Source organism: Pyrgilauda ruficollis, unplaced genomic scaffold (assembly GCF_017590135.1).
Source record: "Pyrgilauda ruficollis isolate IOZ18807 unplaced genomic scaffold, ASM1759013v1 scaffold97, whole genome shotgun sequence".
NCBI classification, from domain to species: domain Eukaryota; kingdom Metazoa; phylum Chordata; class Aves; order Passeriformes; family Passeridae; genus Pyrgilauda; species Pyrgilauda ruficollis.
The window spans coordinates 1,805,740-1,825,356 of NW_024531821.1; the positions used below are offsets into that span (position 1 = coordinate 1,805,740).

The following is a 19,617-nucleotide window of genomic DNA, read 5'->3' on the forward strand; positions in this document are numbered from 1 at the left end:
TGATGACAGGCCAAGCCAATAGAAACAGGAGCCAAAGGAGGAAAGCAGGGATGGGGGAAGGGGGAATTAAGAGAGGGAATGAAAATAATCCAAAACCCAGGGAGAAGATGTAGTCCACACAAGCACCGTACTGAGCTGACAGGCTCAGCTGCTGCTCAGGGGAGAAAAACAAAATCCCTTTATCTACCTCCACACCCTTGCAACAGAGAGTGGTGTCAAATCAATTTATTGCCTTTCCCCTGACAATCAGTCAAGCCTCCTGCACTGCTCAGAGCCGTGTCACATGCAGCAGGGAAAGGGAGAGCAGCAGAGCAGGACACGGAGGCGGCTGCTCAGAGTTCTGCTGCTCGTGATTAGCAGGAGATGGGTGGCTCCTGGCCAGAGCAGCTCACAGTCACAAGACTTAGAACCACACTGAGTTGTGGAAGGCATGCAAGATTCCCTGCAAACCTTGCTGGGTTTGCATGGAGAGGCTCTGGAGCTTGGTTATGGATGGGGCTCGTGGATATGGGGAGGCAAAGTGCCCTTCCAGAGAGGCAGAGGTTGGTGCAAATGTGTGAAGTGAGGCTCTTCAGGCAGACCATGCTCCTGAGACTGGTGTTTGCAAGTAGAAAGAGGCTCAGGAAGAGACCAACACTTCATGGAGTACCAGAGAAGTGTTTCCACTTCCCCACTGGAGAAAACTGCCCACACTGAGCTGCAGAGCCTCTCCACCAAAGTCTCCAAATCCCAGATCTGTCACTCACAAGGGAATTGCTCATGAATACCAGAGTCCTGGCTATCAGCAAGTCCAAGGCAGTTTGTGTCTCATCACATCCCAGTTTGTGTCTGCCCATCCCAGTTTGTGTCTCATCACATCCCAGTTTGTCTCTCCCCATCCCAGTTTGTATCACCACCATCCAAGTTTATATCTCACTATCCCAGTTTGTCTCTCCCCATCCTAGTCTGTGTCTCATCACATCCCAGTTTGTGGCTCATCATCCCACTTTGTCTCTCCCCAGCCCAGTTTGTCTCTCCCCAGCCCAGTTTGTGTCTGCCCATCCCAGTTTGTCTCTCCCCATCCCAGTTTGTGTCCCCATCATCCCAGTTTGTGTCTCCCCAGCCCAGTTTGTCTTTCCCCAGCCCAGTTTGTGTCTCCCCCCTCCCAGCAGTGGCACACCCACCCAACTCACTCTTTGGGGGGGGTCAGGTCGTCGGGCCGTGTCTCGAAGAACTGCAGCACCTCCTCGCACTGGGAGATGTAGGGGGGCAGCTGGATCAGAGCCTGAGGAGCAAACACACACACTGCTGGTGGGAGCTTCCAAACTGTGCCAGGAGCCCAGCGAGGACTCCTGGGAGTGCAGGACCTGGCACCCAAGGAGAGCCACAGCAAACCCAGAGAGCCCCACTTCCACCCACCACCCCACCCTGCTGCAGTTAAAACTAAAGGAAAATAAGCAGAGACTGCCCAGGCCCTGCTTAGCCAGCTCCAGCTTTTTTGGCAGGTGTTGTGTCAGAGGCTGAGAGCCCCAGGGTGTCCATCCAGCCTCCCAGCTCTGTTCCCAGCCTGGAGCAGCCATCCCTGGGAAAGGCTGGGCACTTTACACGTGGCAGACTCTCAGTGCCACCCCAGCACAACCTAAACATGCTCCCCTGGGCGGTGGCAGCTTGGGAAGGGGCAGGGAGAGAAGCAAGGGAGGCAAAAGCACAGACACCAGGGCTGGGAGGCTGCTCTGCTGCTGTGGAATGGCAGGAGATGGAAAATTCCCTCTGCTTCTTTCCCTTCAAGGAATCTATTGTAAAAAGTCTTCAACAGTGGGACCTGCAGGGTGAGAGTGCCTGGCTGGGAGGGCAGTGGAAAAAGGGAGTATTTAAAATCAGGGAGCAGAGCTGCAGCCTGACCTGGAGCAGATTTATATCCACTTTTCTGTACAATTCCCCCTCCCCTCTGTTTGCTGTCCCAGCAGTCCCGTGACAGCAGCGTGGGCAAAGCAAACCTCCCCTCATTTCTCTCCTGGAGACAAAACCACAGCTGCAGAGCCTCGGGGTGACCACAGAGATCAGATGTGGCTCCTTACTGCCCCAAGTGCTGGCCCCCAAAGCCCTTGCAGCCACTGAGCAGCAGTGCCTCAGTGCCAGCACAGCAGACTGTCACACCACTAATCACAGGCCAGGCTGAACAGGATCATGTGAGACACAGCAGAGACAAAACCACTCCCTCCATGGCTTCTGGGCCCAGGCAAGGGCTATTCAGATATCAGGTTTTGCATGGATGCCATTCCCATGTGGTACCACTCCCCAGCTCCAGCATCCCATGATCTAAGTGATTCCGCCATGCCAAAATCCCTGGGATTTTGTGGCCTGGAGAAGGCTCTGTGCCCTCTGAGAGGAGGGGATGATCCCAGAGAACACCCTGTGCTGGAAGGAGCAGACACGAGGCCCACAGCTCATTTCCCAGCACGTTTGGAAGGAAGCCCACCCAGAGCTGACAGTGCTGAGCCAAGCAGGTCACCCTGCAGAACAGAAACAGTGGCACGAGCAGCCTGATGTCTGTGCCACCTCTGGCCCTGCCAGCCAAAGCAGGGACAGCAGGACACAGCAAAGTCACCTTCCCATCCCTCCTGCAGGCCTGAGGAGAAAGGACCAAGACAGAGGATCCTTGTTGGATCAAAATCCATTTTGCAGGCAGTGAGAAAGGATTTTCTTTCCTTTCTCAGGGCAGCAGTATTCTCAGTGGGCCACCCAGGCTCCTTGGGGTAGAGCATCACCACTCCTCCATCAACCCCACTCTGACACCTTCCCAAAATCCCTTAGACAGGAGGAAGGCAGATCCCACACCACGAGAAAGGCCAAAGACAATAAACTGGAGAAATGGGAAGACATTTCAGGCCTCAGCTCCCTCTCCTTGCCAATTCCATGCCTGTTTGAAGTCTCATTTAGCAACTCATTGCTCTTACCACTTTGCTCTGATTCCTTCACTGCTTTTCCTGCACTTTTTCTTAAATTGCCACATTTTCCAGTACAACAGGAGCTGCAACAGAGCTCTCCAGCAGGAACACTGCCCTGTGAAAGCAGTGGTTCCCCTCCTGCTCCTCCTCCCTGCTTCCACCCCAAATCTCACCCAGAGAACCGAGACACCCAGCTTCCCCCAGAGGAGATGGCAATAAAGCAGAAACTTCCTCACACAGCTCATTTTCCACCTCTGCAGCCCCTGGTCAGTCCCACAGCCAGCTCAGCTCAGCTGCTTTCCGGGTAAGCAGCAGCAGCTCAAGGCCAGGAGGGAGAGCTGGGAACTCCTGGGTGATGCATTAACGGCAGGGGGAGAGCACATCTCCCTAAGTGGGTCATATAACATCAGCCATTACCTTCCTCTTGTTAAGTCAAATGGGTTCATTATATTTTATGCCACTAATGGCACGGCTCTGAAAGAGGCAGCAGCAGCATTTCACCACTGAGGGATGTTTTCTACCCCAAAATGGAATTTATGGCCACGTCTGTCTGTGCAGCTGACACGGGGGACAAGCACCACCAGCCTCCCCCAGGACAGGCACACCCTGTCCCATACCTCCAGCACTCTGCCCTCATCTGCTCTCCTGGCCCGCAGTGATTCTCATCTGCAGCCCCTCTGCAGAGCTGTCAGGATGCATTTCCCAATCCATCTCCATCCCTGGAGTTGTTATTCCAGCCACGGCCTCCCTGCCAGGGGCTTGGCTGAGCCCCAAAGCCCACAGCCTCCCCCACCACGCAGAGCCACTGCCACACCTCCCTCACCTAAGGGATGGCATGGATATTTTACCATTTCCCCATCTCCTCCCGTGGGTTTTACAGTCTTTGCATGTATTTCCAACAACATTCAGACTGGATTTTGGAGGTACCAGTCCTACCATGGCTGCTGCAAGTACTAAAGCATGTTTTTGACATGATGAGATGTGACACACTGGATTTGTGTGTGGACTTCAGTATTTTGTTTCCCCTGCCAAAAAAAATCTGCCCTAAAATCATAATTTCCCTTACACTTCAGCCCAGTTTTATATCCTTCAAGAGTATGGAGCAAATTGTCTCAGCCTTCTCCCTGTTCCAATAATTTTCTGAAGGTACAACTCATCTTACCCTGTTTTTGTAACCAGTAACTGGAGTCTGCATCCCAGTTTGGAGCCACCCCACCATCCTACGGCCTCAAGTGCTGTCTGCCACATCAAACAGGAGGCCTTTTCCCAAAAGATGGGAAAGAAAAGGCTCCCTGAGGAGCTGAGCCCTTCAAACCAAGTCCTGCACGGAACCATTTCACTCTGAACCGGTGGTGATGGACACAGCCAGGTCCTTTCCAGCCCCTCCAGAGCTGGTTCTGCTCTGGAAGGGACAGGGGGAGGCAAAGCCCAGCAGCAGGGTGCAAACTGGAGTGGGGCTGGGCACCTCTGCCCCCTGCGAGGCCAGGCCTCCAACACCAGCATGATCACGAGGAGAGAAAAGCTAAACCATGGGTGGGTTTTAATCCAAAAGGGAATTGATAGCAGGGGCTAAGCCACACTCCCCGTGCTCTTGCGTAACTCTGCCCAGCCTCTGTCCCAGGCAGCCTCTGAAGGCATCAGGGCAGCACTGGCACACCAATGAGATGCTGTCAGCCCATCAGGATGGAGCTGGGCCAAGCTGGGATTGTCCTTGGTGGGTGTCCAAGGATGGACTCGATGATCTTGAAAGTCTCTTGCAACCTGGTGATTCTGTGAATTCTGTGAATTCTATAACTCTGCGTGGTTCTGTGAATTCTATGTGATTCTGTCTATGATTTTGTGTGTGTTTCTGTGATTCTGTGTGATTCTGTGATTCTGTGTGATTCTGTGATTCTCTGTGTGATTCTCTGTGTGATTCTGTGATTCTGTGTGTGATTCTGTATATGATTCTGTGTGATTCTGTGTGTAATTCTGTGTGATTCCGTGACTCTGTGTGATTCTGTGTGTGATTCTGTGATTCTGTATATGATTCTGTGTGAATCTGTGTAATTCTGTGTGATTCTGTCTGTGATTCTGTGTGTGATTCTGTGCCTCTGTGTGATTCTGTGAGCTGGCAGCCCCCTCACCTTGCAGTACTCGTCAATGGGGATCAGCCGTTTGACCGCGACGTCGCGGATGTGGCTCCGGCGGAAGAGGATCTTCCCTGAAACACGAGAGGAGACAGGGACAGGTCAGCTCAGCACTCTGGGATCACTCTGTCAGGACCTTTTCCCTGCACCCCCCCTTGTTCCCAAAAGCACCATACCCCAAAAAAGCCCATTCCACACGCAGATTGAACACCTCATCAGAATGAGGCACAGTTCACGTGGCAAGGACACTCCAGGAGAGAGAAGAGGAAACAGCTCCCAGCAAACTGCATCCCCTGCTCTCCCACCAGTGATGTCCTCATCAGCCCCCACCAAAGCACACCTCTCTGCTCGCTGCTGTGCAAGTCTGGGGTGGACAAAACCCCTAGCAAACGCTGCAGGACATCCCTTGTCCCATTGTCCAGGGTGTCCAGCGTGGGCAGCAGCCAAGCCAGAGGGTTTTTCCCTGTGCAGCTCCTGGTCCTGGAAGTCACAGTGTCTGCAGCTCTGAGTCAGACCTATAGAATTTTCCTTCCTGTCTGGGGTTTATTTTTGTTCTCCATTAATGGGATCCTCTTGCCACTCCGTTTCCTCCCCTCTGGCTTATGGTACAGGCCTCTTGCCTTTGAAGCCTAATGAGTCCTAAATGCTTCAAGCTGCTCTCTTAGAGAACAGCTTCTCTGGTTTAAGCAGACAAAGGCCATTAGCAGACAGTGAAACAGATCCCTGATCAAAAGGGGTGGTACTGGCAGGATTTCAGACCACTTCCCAAAGCTCCAGGAACTGGCACTGCTCTGCAACACCATCACCTGGAAAGCTGAGGTTTGGAAGGTGGCTGGCAGTGAAGTTCCTCCTGGCAGCTCCAATACCACAGGAAAATCTTTTTTTGTGCCTGCTTGGGTTTCCAGTCCCATCCCTGAACCCAAGGAGAGCAATAACCCCTTCATTTATCAAAGGAGACAAGCCAGAAGCCAAACTCCCCTCACTCCACCCTTGCAAACCACATGAGAGCAGGGAAAAAGCACTCGGGCAGTCACAGCATGGCTTGCTTTGTCCCTTTGTCCCTTTCCCTCTGGAATTACTGAAGACAGGGGCTGGATGCTGCTAAGAAAAGGACACAGGAAAATGATCACATGATTCTGACAATTTTAAATCCAGGGCTGAGTCATTGATCAGAATTTGACATCCAGGGCTGGGTGATTTATCCCAGTGTGAAATCCAGGGCTGGGTCACCCCCTGTGCCTCTCCCTGACTTGGCCAGGAGCTGGGTCACGGGTGACTCGTGCAAGCTGCCAATGCATTTTTGAAGCAGAGATGAACTAAAGCCAAGCCAAGTTCAGCTTGCAAAGAGCACGAGCAAGAACCTTCTGGAGGAGCCAAATCTCCTGCCAGGCTCAGTTAAAGCTTTGGAACAGGACTGAATCCACTCAAAGGCAGCTCCATGCTTGCCCTGCAGGGAAGGGAGGGGGTCAGGCAGCTCAGCCCAGGATTGCTCCTCATTTCTGGGCCCCTGGCAGCAGGGCTGGGATGCTGCTGGTGGGAAATGCTCTGCTCTGCAGTGCATTCCCTCTCAAAGCATGCCAAGAAGAGCCAAATCTGGCAGCCTTTGTGACAAAGTGAGAACAAAATCCCCCTCTATTCAATCTTTTCCTATTTTGAGGGTGAAGAGCCTGGGAACAGGGGGTTTGTCAGGGAAAATTGGGACCAGCACCCAGGCTGGAGCTCCATTCCTTGCCCTGAGCAATTCTATTCCATCTGACAAGAGAATGATCAAATTTTGCCTTTGCATGAGCAATCCCAGAGTATTTGCTGCTGAGGATTCTGTTTGATGATTGCTAAAAAGATGAATGGATCACACCAGTTCTGTTGGCAGTGGGAAGGAATGGCTGTTCTGGTTCTAGGTCTGCCAAAATGAAATCACTGATGGGTGGGTAGGTTATAAATGGCTGAAATAATAAGCTCTGGGTGTGGGAATATTGAAATGTTTAACAAACATATGCTAGTGAGTAATAATAAAAAGAATACAGTTTGGGGGAATAAATTCATCACAAGTGATCTTAAATTAGCCCAGGCATGGAGCATGTGAAGCAGCAGGAAATCTAGCTCCTCTCTCTGTTTGCTCTAGATCTGGTATTTTTCAACAAGGAAGTTTATTTTCTAACAAAAAGCTGACTTTAATCAAAAAGCCTAATTAACATAATTGCAGCCCCTTCAGTGCTGCCAAATCCAGCAATAGAAACCCTTGAGCTGACAGGCAGGAGAGAGCAGGAAACCCCTCCTGGGAGGGAGAGCAGGGTCAGGGAGATGCAGCATTTCCCTGGGCAGGTTTTCCTTGGCCCAGACCTAAACCTGGGGATTTAGGGAGGAATTTCAGCAGAGCTGTGCAGAGGGGTTTTTCCCATGGCCAAACCAAACACGAGGGGAGCACAGGAGATTGAGGGGTGCAGAGAGCACCTGAATGATGCTGCAGCTCCAGGGGATGGCTCCCAGCACTGCATTCCCAGTACTCTCCCCCTGGTGCTTTTCAGGCTGCTTCCAGAACCTGTAAGGATCCTCAGCCAGGTTCTGGAAGTGTCCCAGGCCAGGCTGGACAGGGCTTGGAGCATCCTGGGGGAGTGGAGGTGCCCTGCCCATGGCAGGGGTGGATGAGGTGACCTTTAAGGTCCCTTCCAACCCAAACCACTCCATGGCTCCACGATTCCAAACTCGTTTCCCCCCTCCCAGCACTGCTCCTGCCTCGGGATGAGGAACACCAAGGACAAGGGGGCAGCTCTGCTGGTAAAGGGGTTTTCCATCAGCTGCAAAGGCCAGTGCTGCTGCAGGCTCCATTTGCTCAGCTTCTCTCTCTTGTCACCATGCCAGGACTCAGAAATAATTGGATTTTCTTATTTACATGGATAATGTGATGCATGAGCAATGGGAGCAGTTAGGCTCCATCCCTGCTGGCACCAGGAATTCCCTCCAGCAGGAAGTGTGGTCAAATACACTGTAAAAATATCCTGCAAAACGCACTGTCCTTTACACAAACAAAGCTGAGAGAGCACTGAACATTTATCACCCAGGAATGTGTCAAACAAGTTGATTTTGGAAAAAGAGGACTGAGATAAGGCTCTAACACACAATGGCTGTCCTGGCTGTGCAAGCACCCACGCTCCAGGACCTGCTGCCTGCTTTTTCTGGGCTTTAAAAACCTGTTAATCCCTACAAAGGAAAAGAGAAGCTCTACTGAAGGGATTCTGTCTGGCCATGAAAATTCCTCTGGTGCCAGAAAGGATCTGTTCCCCAGGAGTGGAAGAACCAAACTCTGTGGGTTATCAATTTTTGATTTGCTTTATCTGATTGACCCAGAGCAAAAATTGATGGAGCAGCTCCCAAAGTGGGGCTGGAAAAAAAATGCAGCCTGGTCCCCACTGCCTCAGGCTTTCATTGGGACTGGGAAGTGCCAGGAAACCTTGGGGACAAGGCTGATGAGGAATTTGGGTCTCCAGCAGTGCCAGCCACAGCAGGCAGGCCACAGGAGGGGTTAATCTCTCCAAACAAACAAAAACAGGGAAAACAGGGCTCTGCAAATTGTTCCCTCCTGGGGGAATTCTCCAGGTAGAGCTGGAGTTGTACTGGGAGCAAGGAGCTGGAAAAAAAAAACCAACAACAAAAAGCCCACAAAAAAAACACGCAGAGGGACCTTAAGCAGCAAAACTGTGGAGCCTGGAAAAAAAAAAAAACAACAACAAAAAACCCACAAAAAAAAACAGGCAGAGGGACCTTAAGTAGCAAAACTGTGGAGCTAAAGGCTGGATCTGCAGCAAGCTGAGAACCCCAAACACATCCCCCTGGCCAGCCCTGCTGTGAACCAAGGCAGGGGTTCCAGGAGTGGAAAAGCAGCTGTGCCTCCTGCTTTACCCTGGAGGAGCCCCCCCACTCTGCCCCTGCCCACGGCCTCGGAAAGAATTCACTTCTCTGCACCTTTCAAATCACATCCAGACTTTCCCCAGCACGGGTTCCAAGCTCACTTCAGAGAAAAGGCAGCCCTGAATGTACATGTAATTAATCCCAGCCCCTGGAGCAGCCAGCTATGCCTGGGATGGGGGATCAGGCATGGGAGATGGCGTTTCCAGGAGTCCTGCACGCAGCATCGGCTCTGTGCAGGGGTTCAGCCTGCCCTCCCAACCTGCTACAGCAGAGATCCCATCTCATCAGAGCACAAAACAACAATGAGGACCCTTCCCCATCTCCAGCTCACAGGAAGATGCAACAGGACTGAGCAAAGTCAAGTACCACAGCTGGAAAATGGATGAGTTTTCCCCCACTGCCTTCCCAGAGGTTTTGTGGGGAGCTAAAGCACCCTCACAGTTATCCTGGGAGAAAAACCCCAAATTTGTGGGTGTCACTGATGCCCACACCCAGCAGGCTGGTGGGCTGGGAAAGGAGCAGAAAGCAGGGCTAATTCTGCTTTTAAAAACCACCTCCCCAAACCCCCTTTCTCCTCCTCCCTCCTCAGGACTTCACTGCTAAATCTTCCTAAAAAGCAACTTTACAGCCAAAGTGAGCTCAGCCTCAGGCAACCCCTCCTTGCTGAGGCTCACGTTTCCAGCGAGGCAGGAGGACTGGCCAGGAGCTGCTCCAGGCCACTGGGGCTGCAGGCAGCTTGGAAAGCTCCACGTTCCTTAGAAAAGCTGTTTCCTGCAGCATCTGGCACAGCCCTCCCCAGCTGAGCTCATCTGTTTGCTCTGCTCCTTCTTTCTTTCCTGGGGTCTCCAGGCTGTCCCGTGCCAGGGTGGAACCCTGGTGTGGCTGTCCCAGCTGGGCACCAGCAGGGCTCTGCTCCTCTGCAGCTGCTCCAGAGCCGTGCCAGGGGCACAGCTGGTGCCAGCCACGGGCTGGGTGCTGCCACAGCTGCTCCAGCACCACAAAAAAAGCTCTGCCAGGGGATCAGAGCCAGCTAAGAGAGCTCAAAAAAAACCACTTCAAATTCCCCTCAGAGCTTTTCAGGCACAGAGCAGGAGCACTGCCAGGAAAATCCAAAGCCCACCAGGCTCTGCTGTGGGATGGAGGTGGTGCCAAGAGCCAGAAAGGGACAGGCCCTGGCCCCAAAGCTCAAGAGAGCTGCTCTGCTTTGGAGGACCCAGCTCTGAGGCTCCACAAGGGCTGAGGGGGCTGAAGGACTTCTGCACTTCCAAAAGCCCCTCCTGATAGCATCAAAGACCTGCTCAGAGAGGCCAAAGTCTCCAGAAATTTCCCATAAAAAGTCAAATCCTCAAAGCAATCACAAAATGAGGCCACACCAAGCCAGCAGGGTTGCTGTGGGCTGGTGTTGGAATGTGGGGCAATCCTGGAGCTCCTTCCCATGCCAGGAAACCAGCCTGACACACAAAGCCCTGGCACCTGCTCAGGTGGTGCTGCTGACCCCGAGCTTGGGGCACTTTGGGGTTTGCTAAGGAAGCCAGAGCTGCAGGAAGCATTTTGGAGAGCTGCAGTGGTGCTGCTCTGCAAGGGCTTCCCAGAAAGCAGAGGGCTTGCAGGAAAGCACAGCGGCCAAATCTCCCCTGCTAATGAAATTCAGATGCTCCAAATGGGATTGGGAACGAACTCCAGTATTCCCAGAAGCTGGACACCATCAAAACCCAGCAAGTCTAGGGAGACAGAACCACGTTTGTGCAGAAAACCAGTCCCAGGCTCACCTGGGCTGAGACAGACAGAGCTGGGGATCAGCTGTGACAAAACTTGTTGTCACCCCAAGCTGGGAAGGCAAAAAACTGCTCCAGAAAGGAATCAGGCTCCAGGGCAGCCAGCAAATATTGAAAGAGCCTTCAGGTGAAACCCTCTTTCAGAATCAGGGCTTGCCCAGGCTGTCACAGCTGCAGGGACAGCCACAGCTCCTGCCTGCCCCTGAGGACAAATCACCTCGGTGATTCCCAGCTCCAGCCACACACCTTCCCGAAGCACAGGCCTCCTGGAGCTGGCCCAGGTTTCTTTTCCAGCAATTTCCAGCCCCTTTTTTTCCCACAGTGGAAATCCCAGTGACACGTTTCCGAGCAAAGGGGAACTATTCCAGCACCAGGGAGAAACAAATACTGGTGAGTGCGAGCAGCAGGGCTCTGACCAGGCTTCCCTCCCAAAAATAGCAGAGTTTTGGTGGGAATTTTCTGCAAGTGTAGCAGGGCCAAAGCACAAATCCAATTTTTCCAAGTGATGCCCTTTGCTAGTTTGGCTCCCATCTCTCCCTGCTGGCAGGAGCACTTGTACAGCAAGAGCTTTTCTACTCTTAACACCAGCTGAGCTTTCCTGCTCTAACACCAGCTGAGCTTTGCTTTTGCTGATGTTACAAAGCCAGGACAAGCCAGAATCAGAAACCCAGACCAGATTCTCTTGCTCAGAAAGGGGTGAAAATTATTATTTTTTTTTTTCCACAGCACTCAGAGCAAAGCAAAGCCCACAAAAGCCTTTGTGTTTCTAGAAGAGCCAGGAGGCAGAGCACAGCACAAAGGCTGCACTAAACAGACCTGACAGCCACTGGAAGTGATTATGGTGCCCTGACATTCCTAAATATCCTCATTAGCTGCTGGGGGTGGGGGTAAAGACAACTCTGTGGTCAAAGAGACTCCCCACAGGCTGCTCGTTTTCCCAAGGCATATTTGGGCTCTTTTTCCCCCCACAGCTGCAGCCACCAGCAATCCCCACGCCACAAAGAGCCAGGGATTATCACATCTCTTCTCTGGGCATAAAACCACTGGTGCTGGGCATGGCACAGAAATGTGGTTTTGAGCAGTGCCTGCCAAACACCACGGCAGGAAGCCAAGTCTGTCCATCAGCCTGAGTTCCATTGTTCTTTCCCTCCCTCTGGATGTCCCCTGCAGCTGCCCAGGACAGGGAAAGCAGCGTGGCAACAGTTTTGGGGAGCCTCACACCACCCTCAGCCCTGTGCCTGTGGGGCTCTTGGTCTTCCACTCAACAATTCTGGAGGTTCAGAGAAATCCTGGGGGGTTTAACACCCACTGGGCACACTGCTGACAAATCCAGAGGTGTTAAAGAACTCAGTGGTGCAGCAGATAAGAGCTAAATTCTGTGTATGCTCCCACATGTGTGCATGCTCCCAGTCCCACAGAGTGGGTAAAAGCTCCTGCAGTGCCAAAACCAGCCTGGGCTCTGCTGAGCCCCCTGGCCTACCTGGCAGAAAGGGGATGATCCTTTGCTTGGGGTCCTTCTGGCCTCCTTCCATGGGGAACTTGTCCAGCATCTGCATCTAGGAAAGAAAATGCAAGAGAGGTGAGGAAGGTGAGGGATTCACTGGCAGGACACAAAGCAGGGGAGCCAGAACACACCCAGAGACATCCAACACTCCCTCCTTTGGGAGGAAGATCCAAACTCTCCTTTGGTTTCCCCAGGTCATGGATCTGCAGTGTCTCCCAGGATTTCTGCAGCTCCCAGGGTACTGAAATGGGTCTGGTTGTGTCTGTTGGAGCTCTCTGCCTAAAGAATTCACATTTTTGGAAGCACTGGAAGAGTCCTGAGCACCTGGAAAGTCCAACCTGCCCTCTGCAGCCCTTCACAGGCAGTAGTTACTCTCTTTTTCCTTGGATCTCAAACCCTGGGATAAATTACTGAGGTTTGGAGCAGAGGGGACAGATGGAAGGAGGTATTTTCCCCTGCATTTTGAGAAGAGATTAAAAACTCCCCCAAGCCTCCCAAAGACAAGAGGGAAAGCAGAAGGAGCTGTCAGAGTGAACTCAGAGCCTGGGTGGCACTGAGCACAGCGGGGCTCACAGGAACCAACTGGGGAGAAGTTTGTGAGGGAAAAAATGTCCCCAGCCAGGGACTGTGGTGACATTCCAGCAGCCCCAGGGAGGACTTGGCTGCCCAGGCAGGCCAAGATCTCTTCCCTCCATCCATGGAAATGCAGGCTGCCAGCACAGCCCCGTCCCTCTGTGCAACACTCCTGGGTGCAGAGGGGCCCCCAGCCCCGCTCACAGCTTGGGGCTGGAGAGGGGGCAGGAAAACAAGGCACAAACCCTGCACAGCTGGCTGTGCTAAACCCTGGGGGCACTGGGAACAGTCCTGGAGACACTGGGGCAACCCTGGAGGCACTGGGAGCATTTCTGGAGGCACTGGGAGCACTCCTGGAGGCACTGGGAGCATTTCTGGAGACATTGGGGGCATTCCTGGAGGCACTGGGATCAGTCCTGGAGGTACTGGGGCATTCCTGGAGGCACTGGGATCAGTCCTGGAGGCACTGGGAACAGTCCTGGAGACACTGGGGCAATCCTGGAGGCACTGGCGCATTCCTGGAGGCACTGGGAACAACCCTGGAGGCACTGGGGCATTCCTGGAGACATTGGGATCAGTTCTGGAGGCACTGGGAACAATCCTGGAGGCACTGGGATCAGTCCTGGAGGCACTGGGAGCATTTCTGGAGACATTGGGGGCATTCCTGGAGGCACTGGGATCAGTTCTGGAGGCACTGGGGCATTCCTGGAGGCACTGGGAGCTCCCCATGCCCTGCTGCAGCCCCAGCTGAGCTCCCTGGCTGCAGAGCTCTGTGATGCTCCAAGGCAGAGCAGGGCAGGCTGTGCTCTCCCAGCACACGTGCCTGGGCTGTGCCTCTGGCCAGATCCGGGAACAATCCTGGAGGCACTGGGATCAGTTCTGGAGGCACTGGGGCAATCCTGGAGGCACTGGGAGCTCCCCATGCCCTGCTGCAGCCCCAGCTGAGCTCCCTGGCTGCAGAGCTCTGTGATGCTCCAAGGCAGAGCAGGGCAGGCTGTGCTCTCCCAGCACACGTGCCTGGGCTGTGCCTCTGGCCAGATCCCTTCCCAGCCATGTGATCCCACCAAACCCATGCAGAACTCCTGCCCAGCCCATCTCCATCTCCTTTTGCTGCCCTGCAAAGCTGCTGCTCAGCGTGGGGACCCTTCTCTCTGTTCCTGCCCAGCCCAGGGGCTCCAGCACCACCCCCAGACCTGCCTGGGCTGGCACCACGCAGCCTGGAAGGAACAAACTGCTCTTTTTTCTTGCTGGAAGGAGGAAAAGGGGTGGCAGAGTGCCTGGAGCACCCTCTGGCATTGACAGGAGGAGGAGAAGGTGGGGAAGGAGAGGGCAGGGGGGTGATCCCATGGATCCCAGCCAGCCCGGCTGCCACATCACCCAGCTCTGCGGGAGGCAGCAGCAAACACCAGCTCATCAGCTGTCCTGGGCATGAGCCTGTGGGAAGAAGAGCTGAAAACCTCACTCCAAGGAAAACAAACCCCTGTGAGCACCAGGAATAGCAGATCCAGGAGCACAGAGGCACAGAAAGCCAGCCTGGGCTGAGGGCTCCTCCAGAGCTGCACACACACAAAACACAGAACAGAGAGGGGAAAAGAGAGCTCCAGAGGAGGGGAAAGGGCAGAGGAAAAGAAAAGAGAGCTCCAGAGGCAGGGAAAGAGCAGGGGAAAAGAAAAGAGAGCTCCAGAACCAGGAGAAAGAGCAGAGGAAAAAAGCAGCTCCAGAGGCAGGGGATGCCACCAGAGACAAGGCAGAGGCAGCTGGCAGAGCTCTGGGGTCCCTGTGTGCTCCCTGTCCTGCTGGCTCTGCAGGATGGGGATGCAGCAGAGGCTGTCACACTGCTCCAGTCAAGGAACGCCAAGGAAAGCAGCTCCAGCTCGGGAAAAGGGATGGGAAAAGGGTAAAAGTGCAGCAACCCCACAAACCCTGGGGGAGGGACACAGGGACAGGCACCAGAGGCTGGTGTGCAGGTTGCAGTGCCAGATTTTCTGTAGGGAGCACCCTTCCCCAGGCATGCCCCAGCAGAGCTGTGCCAGGGAGGGGGCTGGCATGGGGACACTCCAAAGGTCCCCTCCAAGCCCCAAACAGGGCTGCTCACATCCCAGCCAGGCTCCTGGGGAGAGGGGCAGACAGGGCAGCAGGGATGAGACAGACACAAAACAAAGGGGAGCCCAGAGGGGCCAAGTCCTGCTCTCAGCAATGCACCCAGCCAGCTCAGGGAGAAAAATGAAGGGAAAAAAAAAAAACCACCCAGCAACAATTAATCTATTGTTTCTCCTCTTCCAAGATTATTTTTAAGTATTTGTGACAGAGAAGGGAAAAGAAAAAGGCTGAAGTGGATGCAGTTTGAAGAATTTTGGTGTCTGTTATGACATGGGAAGCTGTTGTGTCCCATTTTTTCCTGACCCCTTTGCAGCAGGGAGAGGGATTCCAGGACTGGGGCACAGAAACCCCAGTGGGGTACCCAGCCCAGGCTTCCCACACCAGCACAGGGCACATTTATCCACATTTATCTCCACCACCAACTAATCTTATCAGTTAGCTGTTTTCCTTACCCAGGAATGTCTGGGCAGCGAGTCTGGAGTGAGGCAGAGTGTGAGAACTCCCTGTCCCCACTCCCAGCTGTCCATTACCAGGGAAATACAGGAAAAACAAACCAGGATAACACCCCCAGAGAGGGCAGCCTTGCAAAAGCAGCTCTGTACCAGCAGCCCTCAGGCTGGCAGAGAGCTGCTTCATCAACAGGAAACCCCTAAGATAAAATCCTAATTAGAGCAATTAAGAGTGCAGCAGGGGATCCTGGGGAGAGGGGATGTCCCTGCTCAGCAGGATTCCTGGCAAGCAAAGCCCAAAAAGGAGCTGTGGGGCAGTGCCAGAGGGTTTTACACCCCGGTGTCCCAGCCTGCAGGCAGGACATGGCACTTCCCAGCTGGAGACAGCCTGGGGAAAGCACTGCCAAAAATGCACAGCCTCAGGCCAAGTGCCAGCAGGTAACAAGGTGTGCCATGCTCTGCTGCCCCTCTCCTGTCCACACTGCAGAGCTGCTCCTCAGCAGGAGGATTTTGAATGAGACAAGAGGAAGGGCAGGAACTGATGCTCAGGAAGCTCCACCTGGACAAAGGGAAGAACTTCCCTGCTCAGTGAATAGAGGGGATGGGGGATATCCCCTGGGGATGTTGCAGAGCTGTCCCTGTGCCCCGAGCTCTGGGAGGGCCCTGCTGGAGCAGGGAGGTGGCACAGTGACCTCTGTGGTCACAATCCATCCCAGGATTCCGGGATTTGCTCTGCTTGGCTGGCAGAGCTTCAGCCTAAAGCCACACTGCTCCTTTGTGGGCCAGCAGGAGAGAGCTGCCCTGAGCCTTTACCCAGAGCACAGCAGCCAGCAGGGAAAGGGGGGAAAAAAGGAGTTCAACAAAAGGCTCCCAGCCTGGTGGCAGAATCACAAGAGACTCTTTGTGACAAGGGCAGCAGCAGCAGCCTGCCGTGGAGCAGGGATGAGCTGGGCCAAGGCTGCTCTCATCCACTCATCCAGCTTTAAATTCACGCTCAGCTTTAAATTCATGCCCAGTTTTAAATTTGTGCCCAGTTTGAAATTCATGCCCAGTTTGAAATTCGTGCCCGGTTTGAAATTCGTGCCCAGTCAAATTCATGCCCAGTTTGAAATTCGTGCCCGGTTTGAAATTCGTGCCCAGTCTGAAATTCGTGCCCAGTTGAAGCCTGTGGCAGGCCCTGTGAGTGTCCGTCCGAAATCTCCCTCATTCTTTGCCTCTCAATCCTCATGGAAGTCGAGACCACCGGGGAAAGGAGAAGATCCTGTTCTGAAAATCTGGGTCTGACTGGTCCACCAAGCCAAAAGAGGCTAGAGCTGACTGGTACCCTGGAGATCTCCCCTGACATGAACACGACACACTCTTCATCGACTGGACTTCGAGGGACTTTGCCATCCACACTTCTGGAAGCCATACACCTTTCTTTTCCTCCCCTCTTTTTTTTCCCTTATCCTTTCCCTTCTCTCCTCTCCCCTTCTCCCTAACGCATTTTTTATGTGGTTGTCTCAATAAAAGTACATTTGTTTTTTCCTGCAAAAGCCCCTTGCCGTGTCAGCCATTGCACCCTGAGGGCAGTGAAAAGAACCCTCAGGAGCCACGTCCTTGGGACGGATCGTGTCAGGCCCAGACACGGCGAGGCACAGGAGGAGGCAGGGGCTGAGCTGAGCAAAAGCTCAGGGCAGGAGCAGCAGCCTCCTGAGCCTCCCCAGCTCCCCACAGCCCATCCCTGCGGGCAGGGAGAGCCCCAGGCAGCCAGGCTGAGCCCCAGAGGGGACAGCCAGGGGAGCAGGGTCCTGCTCCAAACTGCGGCCACCAGAGTCCCACTGCTGAGGTGGGAAAGGGACTCGGGTCCTGCCAGCCCTGCCAGGGGGGACAGCATGGGGGACACAGCTCCTAGGGACTTCTCAGAGTGTCCCAGCAGATCAAAGCACTGGAGTCAGCCGGTTTGGGAAACCTCTGCCAAGCAATAGTCTGGGAAGAGACATCTGGCAGCAGCTCACAGGCCCCTGTTTAGTCTCCTTCAGATCCTTCCCTGCATCCTCAAGGGCTGTCTGAACAAACAGGGGGTGAAACAAGCCCCACAGCCGCCCAGAAGATAGAGGGATGAACAAGCAGCAAGCCCAGATCCCAGATGTGCTGGATGAGACAAGAGAAACGGGCAGGAACTGATGCCCAGGAAGTTCCACCTGAACACAGGGAAGAGCCTCTGCCCTGGGCAAGGGCTCCAGTGGTGCCACACCATTCCCACGCCATGCCAAGGGGAGCTGGGTGCTCACAGCAGCAGGAATTGCCCCAGCTGAGCAGCATGAGGAGCCCAGTGCATTTAATTTCACTTCACACAGCAGGAGCCGCCCCAGATGGGCAGAGTGAGGAGTCCAGTGCATTTAATTTCATTTCACACAGCAGCAGGAACTGCCCCAGCTGAGCAGGGTGAGGAGCCCCAGTGCATTTAACTTCATTTTACACAGCAGGAACTGCCCCAGATGGGCAGTGAGGTGTCCAGTGCATTTAATTTCATTTCTCACAGCAGCAGGAACTGCCCCATGCATGCTGAGCAGCATGAGGAGCCCAGTGCATTTCATTGCATTTCATTTCTCACAGCAGCAGGAGGGCCAAGCCCAACCTCCCCAGCACTGGGAAATGGCATCACACAGCTGGATTGTGAAAACCTCATGGAAAGCTTGAAGCATCGCTCAGGAATCGACAAAAAAAAAAGAATTAACTGAGGTCAGAGGGGAAAAAAAAAACAAAGGGCCACACAAATTGTCAGCAGCTGGCAGTGCAGGAGGGATTTCCTGTGAAGGCACAGGAGCATTGGCACACGCTGGTGCCTGGGGACAGCTCCTGGCATGGGGAGCACTGGGGTGGGCAGGACACTCCCTCCACCCCTGGGACCCCAGCACTGAGCCACCACCAGCTCTGCGTCACCCCAGAAAGCACAAGGGACAAAGCCAGGGAGCTGGGGGGGCTCCCAGTGGCAGAGCTGCTGGGGACAGAGCAGCAAGGTCCCCTCCAAGTGCCCCAGGGCTCACAGGGAGGGCTGGATATCCAGAACTGCACAAAATTCCAAGGGAAATGCCATCCTCTATCAGGGAAATTTGGAACTGCACAAGGGAAACACAGCAAAATTCCAAGGGAAATGCCATCCTCTATCAGGGAAATTTGGAACTGCACAAGGGAAACACAGCAAAATTCCAAGGGAAATGCCATCCTGTATCAGGGATATTCGGAATTGCACAAAATTCCAAGGGAAATGCCATCCTGTATCAGGGATATTCGGAATTGCACAAAATTCCAAGGGAAATGCCATCCTGTATCAGGGATATTCGGAATTGCACAAAATTCCAAGGGAAATGCCATCCTGTATCAGGGATATTCCCCCTGGGCCAGCAAACACAGAGGAGCTCCCAAGAGCAGCAAACCCTGCTGCTTTCTGGGCTTTGGAAAATGCAGATTTAGCACAGAACTCAGCCCAAAGCGCACCTTGCCCTTTTAGGATCCAAGCAGGAGAACCAAAACCTCTCAGGAGCACAAAGCCTGGATCTGAGAGCTCCCCACACAGTGTCACCACAGGGACACAAAGAGAGAAAATCTCAAAGCCTCTGGCCAAATTCATTGCCTGCTAAAAACCCAGCACAATTCTGGGGCTGAAAGCAGGTGTGAAGCTGTCACCCCCAAATGGAAACCTCAGAGCTCCTGGGACCTTTCCAAGGGGACTTTTTCATTTCCTGGAGGTAGGAGGGGGGCTGGAAAATGCTGATCTACCCAGGAGAAAGATCAGCAGGTGAGGATTCATTACAATTAACGTCTCAATGTGAGCTGCTGCAATTAAAAGGTTTGGTTGTTTTTTTTTAATGTTTTAAGTGACTCATCAAGGGGAAAGCTTTTCTTAAGAATATTAATAGTGAAAAAACCCAAGAGAACGTTTTACACAGGCTGAACTGAGCTTCTTTCCTTGCCTTCCACTTCCTCTTCCCCATCCCAGCCATGGGAACATCCCTGCAGCACAGCTGGGGCTGTGTCACACAGGATGTGCCCCCTTGGCAAGAGCCAAAATCCACAGAGCCACCACCAGAACCATCAGGAAAGCTGCACAGGTGAGTCCTGCTCAGCCACACCGCCCTCTCCAGCAGCCCCAGACACCTCAAACCAGCACCTTCCCAAACCATGGAAGACTGGGAACGCATCAGGTTTGGGTTTGAGAGCAGTGTGGAGGAACACCAAAACCTGTCTCACTGTGCTCACACCTCAGTTCCA

The 19,617-nt window shown here is 53.6% G+C and overlaps 1 protein-coding gene across 2 annotated transcripts in view; it reads right to left on the reverse strand.

Moving 5' to 3' along the window:
- SH3PXD2B (SH3 and PX domains 2B) overlaps positions 1-19,617 on the reverse strand; it is a 65,116-nt gene that overhangs the window by 24,360 nt on the left and 21,139 nt on the right. For both annotated transcript variants that reach the window (XM_041490002.1, XM_041490001.1), the window contains exons 3-5: positions 12,218-12,293; positions 5,054-5,130; positions 1,173-1,264 (exon numbers count right to left, since the gene is read on the reverse strand). In XM_041490002.1, the coding sequence (XP_041345936.1) occupies positions 1,173-1,264; positions 5,054-5,130; positions 12,218-12,293 (245 nt within the window). The remainder of the gene's footprint in view (positions 1-1,172; positions 1,265-5,053; positions 5,131-12,217; positions 12,294-19,617) is intronic.